Raw genomic sequence first — 12500 nt, forward strand, 5'->3', positions numbered from 1 at the left:
CAAACACAGCAGACATACACACACAGCACACTTCTCCAAACCCACCTGGGGCAGAGTGGACAGGTGTGAGGACACATAAACACTTAAACACACACACACACACACACACACACACACTCACACTCACAAAAAGCCTCGGGAGAGAAAGAAGGGAGAAGGGAGGAAGGAGGAGACAGAGAAGGAGAGAGAAAGAGAGAGAGTAACACACCAACATCCTTCTTTTGCTTTGCTTACACAACACACCCACCACACATACACACACCGCACCCACCACACACACACATAAATACACACACACATTGCACCCACCACACACACCATACGAGCATCACACAACACAACACTAACAAGCACAAGCACAGTGCATCACAGCACTCAGACACACTCACACCACAGACAGACAGACAGACGGTGTTTGTCTTCCTCCGTTACGTAAACACCCTCAGCATGAGTAACCGGGTGGGAAGCTGTGTGGAGAGGTGGGGCGCCATGTGAGGAGGCCGCCACAGCCCAGGGCAGGTACACACACTCCTGGGCTAAAATGACCCAGCACCCCCCCCCCCCCCCCCCCCCAACACACACACACACACACACACACACAAACAGTCCTCCGACTCCCCGTCCAACTACATTAACATGCATTAACATAAATTCACTCACCGGCGCCGATCACTCTCTCGATGGTGATGCACGATACGTCAATCTCTTTGGCAAACTCGTGGACGGCCTGGTTGGGGTCCTCGTAGGTGTGAGGATCAATGTATGTGCGCACTCCGGGGAACTTGACTGTGAAGAGAGAGGGAGCAGAGAAAGAGAGAGGGAGGGAGGGATGGAGGGAGAGGGAGAGAGAGAGGAGGGGATGGGAGGAGGGGTGAGAAAAAAAGAGAGATTTTCTGAGGCGCCACTTCACAGTTTTTCCTGAGAGGAGAGTTACGCAACACTACATGAAAAAGGTGTTTACGTCTGAAACACACAGAGAGGAGAGGAGCAGTGGCTGGAAATCTGGGAGTGAGACGAGACAACACACACACACACACACACACACACACACACACACACACACACACACACTTTCATTTCACTTCCTCTCCGTTCATATTCCTACTCCACATGACACACTTCTGATTACGGAATATGGGATTCCAACACTAAACCAATTAGAAACATCACATACAGTAGCTTCCTGCAACAGTGCACTTTTTCACTCATCAGTACAGTGTTCTCAAAGATTGACTGATGCAGCACACACACATTTCACTGCTGCTGGTGTTTGGTGAATACACTCTAAGAGAACCACCAGATGAAGTAGGGCAAATGTGTGCCCCTGACACGTGTATGTGTGTGTGTGTGTGTGTGTGTGTGTGTGTGTGCGAGCACAAGTGTGTGAATGAATGTGTGTTTGTGAGAGGGCAGCATGTCATAACAATGTCTGAGATAGAGATAGAGAGAGAGAGAGAGAGAGAGAGAGAGAGAAAGAGGGATGCTGATGCATGGTGTTGAGGATGGGATGAGGGGTTGGTTTGAGTGTACTGAACTCTACATGACCCCCCTGTGGAACATAGACAGTAGGACTGTGTGTGTGTGTGTGTGTGTGTGTGTGTGTGTGTGTGTGTGTGTGTGTGGTGACTTACTGTGGCCATTGTGGAAATGCATTTTCTCCTCCTCGGGGTCCTGTTTAGCCTTGCTGTAGCCACAACGTCTGGGATAGGGATAACACAACACACACACACAGACACACACACACACACACACACACACACACACACACACACACGAGACAGAGACAGAGAGAAACAGAATGAGCTATACATCACTTTCACATCAGTCTGTGTCGCTGTCAACAGCTTTCCTCTCACACAAAAACACACACTTCCAATGGCACGGTCAGTCCACACTCAGACCCTGTGGCCTCGCTGTCTCTGGACGGTGTCTAATTGAACTGGACTTTGTGACGGGAGCACTCGTAGTGACCCAGGGGCACATGGGAGAGTGGACCCCCAGGAGCAGACAGACTGACACGTCTACATCCATGTTAGGTGTTGTGTCCATACAGTGTGTGCATCTAAAAATACAGTATGGGATGTACGACTACGAACAAACCTTGGGTATAGACACATTCTGACCGCTATGTGATGTTCTTACTCATGCAAATGCATTGATAGAAATGTCAAGGAAAAAGTGGGATTTGTGTGCGTTAACATGTAAAGACGTGTGCAGAGCGATTGAATAGCTATTACTAATGACAACACACAGCTGTTTGGCAGTGAGAAATGTCCACATTTTAAGTAGCAGGTGTAATCCCAACAGCGGTGAAAATGCTTAAATAGCAAAAGGTTTGGGATCAGTATTCGGAGCTCCCAGTTTTGTTTATTTGTATGATGTCAAAAGCAACATTTCATTTAACTATGTGATTAAATGTATTTCATATGTATTTAATATATTAAATGTAAGTCAATTCCACACAATTTGAAAAGGCAGACCAAGCAACAGAGAAAGAGAGAGAGAGAGAAGATCGAAAGAGAGAGAGAAAGAGTCTTCTACCACAATGAGGGAAAAGTAAAAAACAAACAAAAAAAAACACATCCTGATTGAATGCAGTACATTCAGCAGAATCAGGAACCAACATTTGCATGAAAGCAAAGTACCGGTTACACTAACACAGTAACATCAATTGAGGAAGTGAGTGACCCACATTGTGACATACTTTACTTTCTATCAATAATCAATACTCATGATAGCACATTGATAATTATATGTATAGTATGTATAGCAATACGGTATTATTTTAGGTTTCATTTATCATTCTCTTTTTTAACTTTTGAATTCTCTTTTTTAACTTTTTAATTACTTTTATTTGCATTCTGTATTTTATTTTTTTTTAACAGATATTGTATCTGTGTTGTTTTGTTATATGTTTGCTTTGGCAACACTGCTTCATTGAGTTATGCGAATAAAGCTCCATTGAAATTGAAATTGAGAGAGAGAGGGAGAGAGACAGGAAGAGAGAGAGAGAGAGAGAGAGAGAGAGAGAGAGAGAGAGAGAGAGAGAGAGAGAGAGAGAGAGAAAGGGAGGGAGACAGAAAGGGAGTGGGGTTGAGGCCCGTAAAATCAACATCCTGCCGCTACCCTGAGCACTGGTCTGCCTCATTGCTCCGGCCCCCGTCAATATTATGACAGAGTGCTAATACTCGCACTATTGTAACATGACTCCATTGATCTTCCGTCCACACTGCCTGGCCCATGTGACTTTTCTCTTCCTCTCGGTTTCCGGGGCTGTGTGAGTGTATGTGTGTGTGTGTGTGTGTGTGTGTGTGTGTGTGTGTGTGTGTGTGTGTGCGCGCGTGTGTGTTAGTGTGAGTGTGTGTGTGTGTGTGTGTGTGTGTGTGTGTCCGTCTGAGGGTGTGTGTGCATGTGTGTGTGTGTGTGTGTGTGTGTGTGTGTGTGTGTGTGTGTGTGTGTGTGTGTGGGCATGGACGCGGGTGCATCTCTCAGCAGATTATTTCTGTTAGGATGAAAACTGGGGGCTTCCTGGTTGGAGGGGCGAGGTGGGGGTGTCAGTGTGTTGGGGGGGGGGGGGGGTGCAATGATTGTTTTGTTATCCTGTGTGTATTTTGGTCTGTCAGGCCAGGCCCTATCAGAGAGCGCTCGATCCTAATTCAGTACACACACGCAGATACACACACACACACACACACACACACAGCCCTAATCCAGCAGGATTCAGCTGCGGTCGTGGGTCCCCCAGGGGAGAGCTCAGCTCAGCATTCGGTTCACTGGAGCCCGTGAGTCAGACGCCACTGCTCACACACACACACACACACACACACACACACACACACACATACCCTGCACAAACACACAGACACACACACACACAACCCTAGACTACCTACCCCACTGCTACTCCCAGTAACTTCCTGTGTTCCACTTCCAGGGGCTTTAAATTGGGCCCCCCAACTCACACCCTCTACCACACGCACACACACACCCACAGCGTTCCCTATCAGCTTATCCATGACATGAATAACCCCCTCCCACCCCAAAACACACACTCCCTGTTACAGTACGTCCCGTGCGGCTTGCTCCAAAAACTATCGGCAAACAAAATGGTGCAAATATTGACCGGGCGCTGGCCAGCGGTGGCCAGTGCGTGCTGGGCGCGGAGAGGAGCGGAGAGGAGAGGAGAGGAGAGGAGCGGAGAGGAGAGGAGAGGAGCGGAGAGGAGAGGAGAGGAGCGGAGAGGAGCGGAGAGGAGAGGAGCGGAGAGGAGAGGAGAGGAGAGGAGCGGAGAGGAGAGGAGCGGAGAGGAGAGGAGAGGAGAGGAGCGGAGAGGAGAGGAGAGGAGAGGAGAGGAGCGGAGAGGAGAGGAGCGGAGGGGAGCGGAGAGGAGAGGAGCGGAGAGGAGAGGAGCGGAGAGGAGAGGAGCGGAGAGGAGACGAGAGGAGAGGAGAGGAGAGGAGAGGACACTGGGAACCCCCAGCTGTGTGCCCTCTGTGCCTAATGCGTCTGGACGTTCCGCTCCGCTGCCCAGAGACTGCGCTGCGCTACCGTCTGGCCGTCACCAGAAATGATGGCAGAGCCCCCGGAGCAGACGTCTGCGACCCCCTCCGCTCTCCCCATACACACACACACACACACACGTACACACACACACCCATCACCACATGTCTGTCACAGAGCCACGCTGTGGAGGACCAGAGGCCACAGCTGTACACATCTGCATTCTCCTCCAGTGGTAGAAGTGCCCCCTTCCCTCTCCACACAAACACACACACACACACACACAGACGTACAGTACACACACACTCACACATCACCACATGTCTGTCGCAGAGTCTCACTGTAGAAGGCCAGACACCACAGTAGTCCCCCTCCCCCGTAAAATCAAATCAAGCCACTGGTGTGTTGGTGTTGGACGGCCTTACTGAACCTCCCTCCATTAGCGGCGAGTTCAGGTCTTCAGCTGTGCGTGTGTGTGTGTGTGTGAGGGCCTTACTGAGCCTCCCTCCATTAGCGGCGAGTTCAGGTCTTCAGCTGTGTGTGTGTGTGTGCGTGTGTGCCGGCCTTTTGCAGGACATCAACTGAAATTCCCATTTCCGTGAATTGAGACGGCCTCGTAGTAGAGATGGGGCCGGGTGGGGTGGGGTGAGGGTGGGGTCGGTTGAGGGTGGGGTGGGCTGATGTGGTTTTTAAACGACTGCGAGGAAGACCTCGGGGCTACGGCAGATGGAAGTGACCCTGACCCCTCGCCATGCATCATTTACATCTCATTTCAGAGGCCAGATAGAGGGGAGAGCCACGAGGCCATGGGGGGGGGGGGGGGGGGGGGTCTTGCCCTCTCACCCTCCAAATGGGACACTTGCCATTTATTTCTACTCAGAGATAAGCGCAAGTGAGATGTGCGTGTGTGTGTATGTGTGTCTCTGTGTGTGTGTGTGTGTGTGTGTGTGTGTGTGTGTGTGTGTGTGCGTATGTGTGTGTGTGTGTGTCTGTATGCCTGTCTGTGTGTCTGCATATGTGTGTGTGTACTGTATGTGTGTCTGTGTATCTGCGTGTGTGTGTGTGTGTGTGTGTGTGTGTGTGTGTGACGGGGGGTAGTGGGGGAGGATGGTCAGTGCCTCGCATGGCCGTCTCTGACAGATTCCACTCCACACCTACTGTTTTAAAAATGAGGGGGGGCCAGGTGCTTGCAGAAGGTTACCGAGGAGTCAAGGCAGCGAGATAACTGACAGCCCATAAACTAATGCGCGTTCAGCGATTTGTTTCAGATGCTGGTGTCCTTCGGGGAGGGGGAGGGAGAGGGGGAGAGAGGGAGAGGGGGAGAGGGAGAGAGGGAGAGAGGGAGAGGGGGAGGGAGAGGAGGAGAGGAAGGGGGAATTTGAAACAGCAGCGTGGGCCCCAGGCTGGGCTGTGTGAAGGCTAGCGAGTGTGTGTGCTCTGGTGTCGTCCGGCACTGTGGCGTAGATCTACGGGTGGCTGGACAGGGCGACAGCAGAGAATTAAAGGTGGCGCTCGAGTTCAAGGACGAAAGAGGCAGGAGAGCAGGAGGAGCAGGAGGAGGAGGAGGAGGAGGAGGAGGAGGAAGAGAGCCACAGGAGTCCGTCAGAACAAACGGTCGGGTACACGGCAGGAGCCAGAGGCCGCAGACCCCCCTCCGTGCTCCAGATTCTTCCCCCACTGGCAGCCCTCCCTCTGGGGACAAAAGACGCCGCCGTCACCCTCCGCTGGAGCTCTCTGGGTGCTGGTCTCTCTCCCACATCCTGGTGCCTCTCTATGACATTTACTCAGCGCACCGCGCTCTGTCAACTAGTTCTAGCTCCGCCATAACTCGACGCCACACAAACGCTCCGATGACTAAACGTGCCAAAAAGTTAAATGCAAATGTCATTTCCTGCCAAGCGTAAAACGCAACACATTCTGCGCTGTCTTTCTCTGTATCTCCGTAGCAACGAGATGATGTTATCGGCGCCCCATGCGAGTGATTTCATTAAAGGCTGTGGGCTTTGAAATGAAAAACGGGGTGGCGGCTTGCGAGAAATTGATGGACAGCTGCCAGACTCCTCCAATTGCACCTCGCGATATTCCAACAGCGTTTTTTTATTACTGCCAGATAAAGTGCTTCTCCATTTGTTTCCCTCGCCGGTGCGGAAACAATGACGCGCCGTCGTCCGAGGACGCCGAGTGTCTGTTTTTAAGACGCTCCGCTCGCCATGCAAAGTAGGACGCCATGTGTGCGAGCAGGATATTGTTACTGGGGCCGGTTTCCGCCGCAGCCATTGTAAAACGTGATCGCGATCGACAAAATCTCCCCCAAAAAAGACTGTTTACATGGAGAGGACGGAGCGGCGTTTCCCACAGAATCACTGAATCTCATGAGCACAAAGCAACACGGTTATGGGTTTGCCCCCACCGACCCCCAGGGAGAATGAACACATCTTAAATCACGCCCTGAAGCACCACTGCACTCTATCTGGCCTGGCTAACAAAACTTGAAAATAGGTGATAGTTGTGAATCACATTTTATGTCATTGTCAATTGGGAGACATCTAAAGGAGGAACTTCAAAATACAGAAATGCTATTTACAAAGAAATATAAATAAAACAGACAAACAAATGCTCTCTGGGGATGGGCTCATCTTAAAGATAGACTAGCCACACTCTCCGATCTCTTAATACATCTTACCATCACATGGATATCTGTAGCCACACACCCTCAGAGTGGTGACATTGTGTGTATGTGTGTGTGTGTGTGTACAGTATGTGTGTTAGTATGTGTGTGTATTTGTGCATGGTGGTGACAGCGTGTGTGTTTGTGACAGTGATGGTGTATATGTGTGTGTGTGTGTGTGTGTGTGTGTGTGTGTGTGTGTGTGTGTGTGTGTGTGTGTGTGTGTGTGTGTGTGTACAGTGGTGACAGTGTGTGGATGGTGGCCACATGTTGATCTTACCGTCCGCTGAGGAGGAAGCCGGTGACGAGTGCGAGCAGGATGATTCCGACGGTCACGGCCACGGCGATGATGGGGACCTGGCCCTGCTCACTGGACGCCGCTACTGCAGCACAAAAGCAGGAAGAGGCCGTCAGCAACCAGGACACAGTGTGTGTGTGCGTGCGTGCGTGCGTGCGTGTGTGTGTGTGTGCGCGCGTGTGTGTGTGTGTGTCTGTGGAGCTGTAGTGTGATATGTTTTTGTAGCAGTGGGGCCAAGTGGATGAGTGACAGGGATGTTCCTGTGGACAGCGCTCACACACAGACAAACACACACACACACACACACACACACACACACACACACACACACACACACAGACAGACATGCATTCATACACACATATCACACATATGTGTACACACACACACACACACACACACACACAGAAATGTGGACACACACATGCGCACTCACGCCCAGACACACACACACACCGCCACCAAATCAACCCGCACAATTCCTTGGCCACATGCCTCTAGCAGAAATGATGTCTTTGCATTGTTAGCAGCTGCACTGTGTGGGAACAGAGCGCGCCCAAACAAAAGGCACAATTAGGCTTTATTTTCTGTTGATGTTATTCTTACGGGGAGGGCAGCCGAGGGTGGAGTGCTCGCTAATCAGCGCTAACAATGAGAGCTAATCTCGTGCGTGGGCTTTGCCATGCGGGTTGATTTGTTTTGCGCATGGACAAGGGGAAGCTGGAGAGCTTTAGGGGATGTTCGGAGAGATCTGGGAGTGGACCGAGGGGAAATGGCTGCATGGACAAGGGGAACGTTCGGAGAGTTTCGGGACGTTTGAAGAGATTTGGGAGTGGACCGAGGGGGCAAACGGGGCATCCGGAGAGCCTGTGCTTACGGTAAGGGCTGGTGTCGAACTCGAAGCGCCGACTGAAGCCGCCGTAGCCCGCCGACGTCCGAGCTCGGATCTGGAAGATGTACGCCGACGAGGGCTTCAGGCCGTCCGCCACGATGGCCGTCTCCTTGGACTTGATGATGGTGTAGCTGGTCTCCTGATCCTGTGGCGGCAGGGAAGAAGAGGGGAAAGGAGAGCCATAAAGACTAATGGAGAAAAGCATGTGTCTGTCTGTCTGTCTGTGTGTCTGTGTGTCTGTCTGTGTGTGTTAGTGTGTGTGTGTGTGTGTGTGTGTGTGTGTGTGTGTGTGTGTGTGTGTGTGTGTGTGTCTCCTCTGAGGTTATGGGCCACAGGGTCATATCACTTTCCTGTGTCTGCCTGTCGTGGGGCTTAAGCACCGTGTTAAATGGAACCCCTCCATTAGTCTAGGCCGCAGCGCAGACGAGGAGTGGTGGGGGGGGGGGTGGGGGTGGGGGTTGCTGCTGTCTTTTTCTCTCCTTCTCCATTTCTTTCTCCATTTCTACTATTTCTCCCTCTCTCTCTCTGTCTTTCCTGTGCCTCCTCTCTGCATGCTCTCTGTTTCTCTCTCCCTCCTGTCCCTCTCTGTCTCTCTCCATCTCTCTCTTTCTCCCCCCACCCTCTCACTCTCTCCCTCTCTCTCTTCTCTCCTCTCTTAACCCAGCCTCATATCAGTGCTTCCCAGACTGTGGACATACATGCTCTGATGTCATATAGCAGAGCTCCTCTATTCCAGCCTGATCCCCTTCCACCCCATCTTGAATTGCACACACACACCCCCGCACACACACACACACACACCCGCATAATACTCCCATCCTCCCTGAACCCCCCCCCCCCCCCCCCCGCACCATTCCCCCCGTCCTCCCTAAAGCCATGCGCTGCCGCTGACAGGCAATCAGAGGCGGGGATCAGCGGAGGTTTTGGTTTCAGTCTTTTGTGAGCTCTCCTGCCTCCTCCTCTGCTGCCGCCGCTGCTCCCGTCTGCCAACGCCTGCAGCCTGAGGGGACTCGGAGCTAAATCTCCCGCTCCGAGTCCCAACCGCCCGCCCGCCCGCCCGCCCGCCCGCATTCATGCCCGCGCAGAACGCCTGTACCCTTGCCAAGTCACCTACGCAGGGGCACATAAAAAGGGGGGGGATTTTGCTCTGGGAAGACGGGGGATTGCGGTGTCAATTCAAGGGCGGTTTTAAAACGGAGGCCCACTTGAGGCGTGCGTGCCGCGATCCTGACAAGTGCAGTAAAAAAGGTGACGCCAAAGCCATCCATCAGTGGCGCGGCTCCTATTGTTCAGGTAATGATATGTCACCTGCTTGAAACAGGAGATAACCGCTCAATTGCTTTTGGTTTACACCTACGGTCTCGCCATTTCACTCGATAGCCACGCCAACATTAATCATCTCGCCTCATCACTGGGAAGGCGAAACACTATGCAAGTTGCTGAGGCTACTACACCAACTCATTTAAACATTAGCCCCCAAGTCAGGCTTCACAGTGACCACAGCCAGGTGACCTTGAGACAGGTGTGTGGACGCCGTGGCAATTTACCTTTTCGAAGTACTTGATCTCGTATTCGAGAATGATGCCGTTGGGGCGGTCGGGCTCCTGCCAGGACAAGGCGATGCTGTCTTGCCCGTCTGGCCTTTCTTCACCACGGTGATGGGCGACGGAGCTGAGGAGAGAGGGGAGAGACGAGATACATTCAAAAATAAAATAACTCCTTCAGTTTTCACTTCAAATCAAGGGGAGCTGTTTCGGGGGGGCTTCAGATGGCATGTTACCATGATGCAATGTTTTGTAATTGCCAACAGACAAGTCACAGGAGTAGTCGTCGTGCCATTTTGGTGTTTTGAGCATGTTTCTCCTCCGACTGTCTTAATCCACCATCTCCCCCACATAATCACCAGACACTTCACATTAATTGGTAGACAATTATGATTCAAGACTTGCATTAGGAAATCAGCACAGTAAAACAATAGATAAATAAATAAAGCCCAACACAGATTGTTCACGTGCACGACAATCTGGGCATGAGGTTTGACAACACTTTTATCTTGGCTGTTTGATGGGGGCTTCTGACAAACACACACACACACACACATACTCTATACTACTCCTTTGCCTGTCTTTCTCTCCACATTTGCTGCAAAAGGGTCTGAGTACAAAACATCTAACTCTCATGGCACAACGTATCTTAAGCACTATACTCAAATATACATAATTACAGTAAAGTCCTCTCATTTGAAATAGGAAACATTTGGGTTTTGCTCCATTATGTCACACTTGGGTATTTACACGGCATTTATCTCTGCTGTGTTGTACTGTGGTTTAGCTGGGCTCCATTGTGTTACTGTGTTATTGAGGAGTGTCCAGGTAAGGACACTAAGACAGCCATTCCCACAAATAATGACCAATGAAGGAATGTAAGGAGTAAAATGGACATCTGGCAATCCGGCACCACCTCATAGACCAGCCTTTCTCTGCTGGGCCACTGCAGTTGACCCCGAGTTGACCTCGAGGCACAATAGCAAGAGGGAAACAGATCGAGCGAAGTCATTCCAACATGCTGGCTGAAACGCAAGACTATTCCATATCCCTGAATGGACGTGTTAGACTGAAGCAGTGAGATAAAAAGGGCGTTTAAGTGCTGAAACGATCCCTCAGGTGCTGATCTGATTGCCACGGTATCCTGGGCGGCCTTCAGTGCTCAATAGCATGTATGGAGCAGGAGGAGGAGGTGGAGGAGGAGGAGGAGGAGGAGGACAAGTGGTCTGATCCTCTGGCTCTCCTCACAAAGCGTAACAGAACACCCCTCGGTCCAGACCAGACTACAATCACTCCTATCTTAAAAGCCTGAAACGGAATACTGCGCAATCCGATACGGACGCAGCGGCAGAAAGGAGCCGTCTATTTTTTTTTGTGTTGTTTTTGTGGAGGGTGGCCCGGCCACTTAAACAGTCTGGCAGCCCTGTTAAATGTTGACTTTCAGGAGAGACGCCACTTTTTAAGCTATTGATTCTCAATAATCCGTAAGTTGGGGGCCGTAGGGGGGAGCTTTGATCTCCATCAGCGATGACAGAGGCGGTGAAACAATCAGAGAGAGTTTCCATCCAAACAAAAGGTCCCCTGGCATGAGGGGAGGGCTCGTTCACCTGAGGCCCATCTCACTTTATCCTGCCTCTTAAAAGTGGAAAAGAAAAGCTGTCCCACCCGCTGATGGCTGAGGATAGTGGAACTTAAACGAATCCAGATAGCAAGATAAGTGGTGAAAAAAAGGGGGTGCATTTCTAAAAAAAAAAAAAAAAAAAAAAGTATAAAGTACACTGACACCGAAGAAGTGCTAAATGACAATGACACTGAATAAGTGTTAAACGACACTGACACCGTAGCCTGGCGCTCTTGTGCTAGTCTCTGCTGTGCTTGAGCTGCCTTTGAAAGGAGAGAATGAAGCAGTGCTGAGATACTGTGGCAAGTCTGAGCTTTTATAATGAAAAAATACAATAAAAAAAAAACCCAACGATGGCAAGCTGCGATAATTAACAGATGGAACACCTCGCTCCGATAGGAAGTGTGGCACAGGATGTGAGATCGCGCTCTCGTTAATGCCTGTGCGCAGGAAGTGTTGCCGTGGCGCCGAGAGGGGATTGGCCTCGGCGCGTGGCAGCACCTGCCAGCTCCAGACATTGAAGACGCAGACGCGGCCGAGGCGAGGCTGAGATGCGGGGGAGACGCGGCGCGGAGCAGTGACATGCCCTGCCAAACCTGCCAGGACAGCGAGGAAACTTTCCTCCCAAACACTCCTGTTTTGAAGACAGAATTAGAACTAATGTGGCTCTTTGTGGCTACGATGGGGACGAATTACTTTATGTTCTTCACAGCTCTGACAGACACTCCTGTACTTTACTTCAACCGTACACGATTACACACACAGTAACCAATTAACCTTGTTTGTTTACACAAACTTAGCTAATAAAGCTACTAGTTTCTCAACTACGTTTTTGAGTAACCAGCATTAACTTTGACAAATAGTTGTGCAATCTAAATCTTTCTTCTGTGCTGTACTTCAGTAGAGTTGATTGGAGGGCTGAGGCTCTGTGTGTGTGTTTGTGTTTATGTTTACAGGAGAGGTCATCCTCCTGTGGT

General features: G+C 50.8%; 1 protein-coding gene across 1 annotated transcript in view; it reads right to left on the bottom strand.

The window, feature by feature from the left end:
* LOC134100605 (ephrin type-A receptor 5) overlaps positions 1–12500 on the bottom strand; it is a 63840-nt gene that overhangs the window by 10321 nt on the left and 41019 nt on the right. The window contains 6 exon segments of the mRNA XM_062553895.1: positions 661–786; positions 1632–1699; positions 7449–7551; positions 8344–8503; positions 9906–9985; positions 9988–10029. Coding sequence (XP_062409879.1) covers positions 661–786; positions 1632–1699; positions 7449–7551; positions 8344–8503; positions 9906–9985; positions 9988–10029 — 579 coding nt within the window.

Source organism: Sardina pilchardus, chromosome 14 (genome assembly GCF_963854185.1).
Source record: "Sardina pilchardus chromosome 14, fSarPil1.1, whole genome shotgun sequence".
Taxonomy (NCBI): Eukaryota; Metazoa; Chordata; class Actinopteri; order Clupeiformes; family Clupeidae; genus Sardina; species Sardina pilchardus.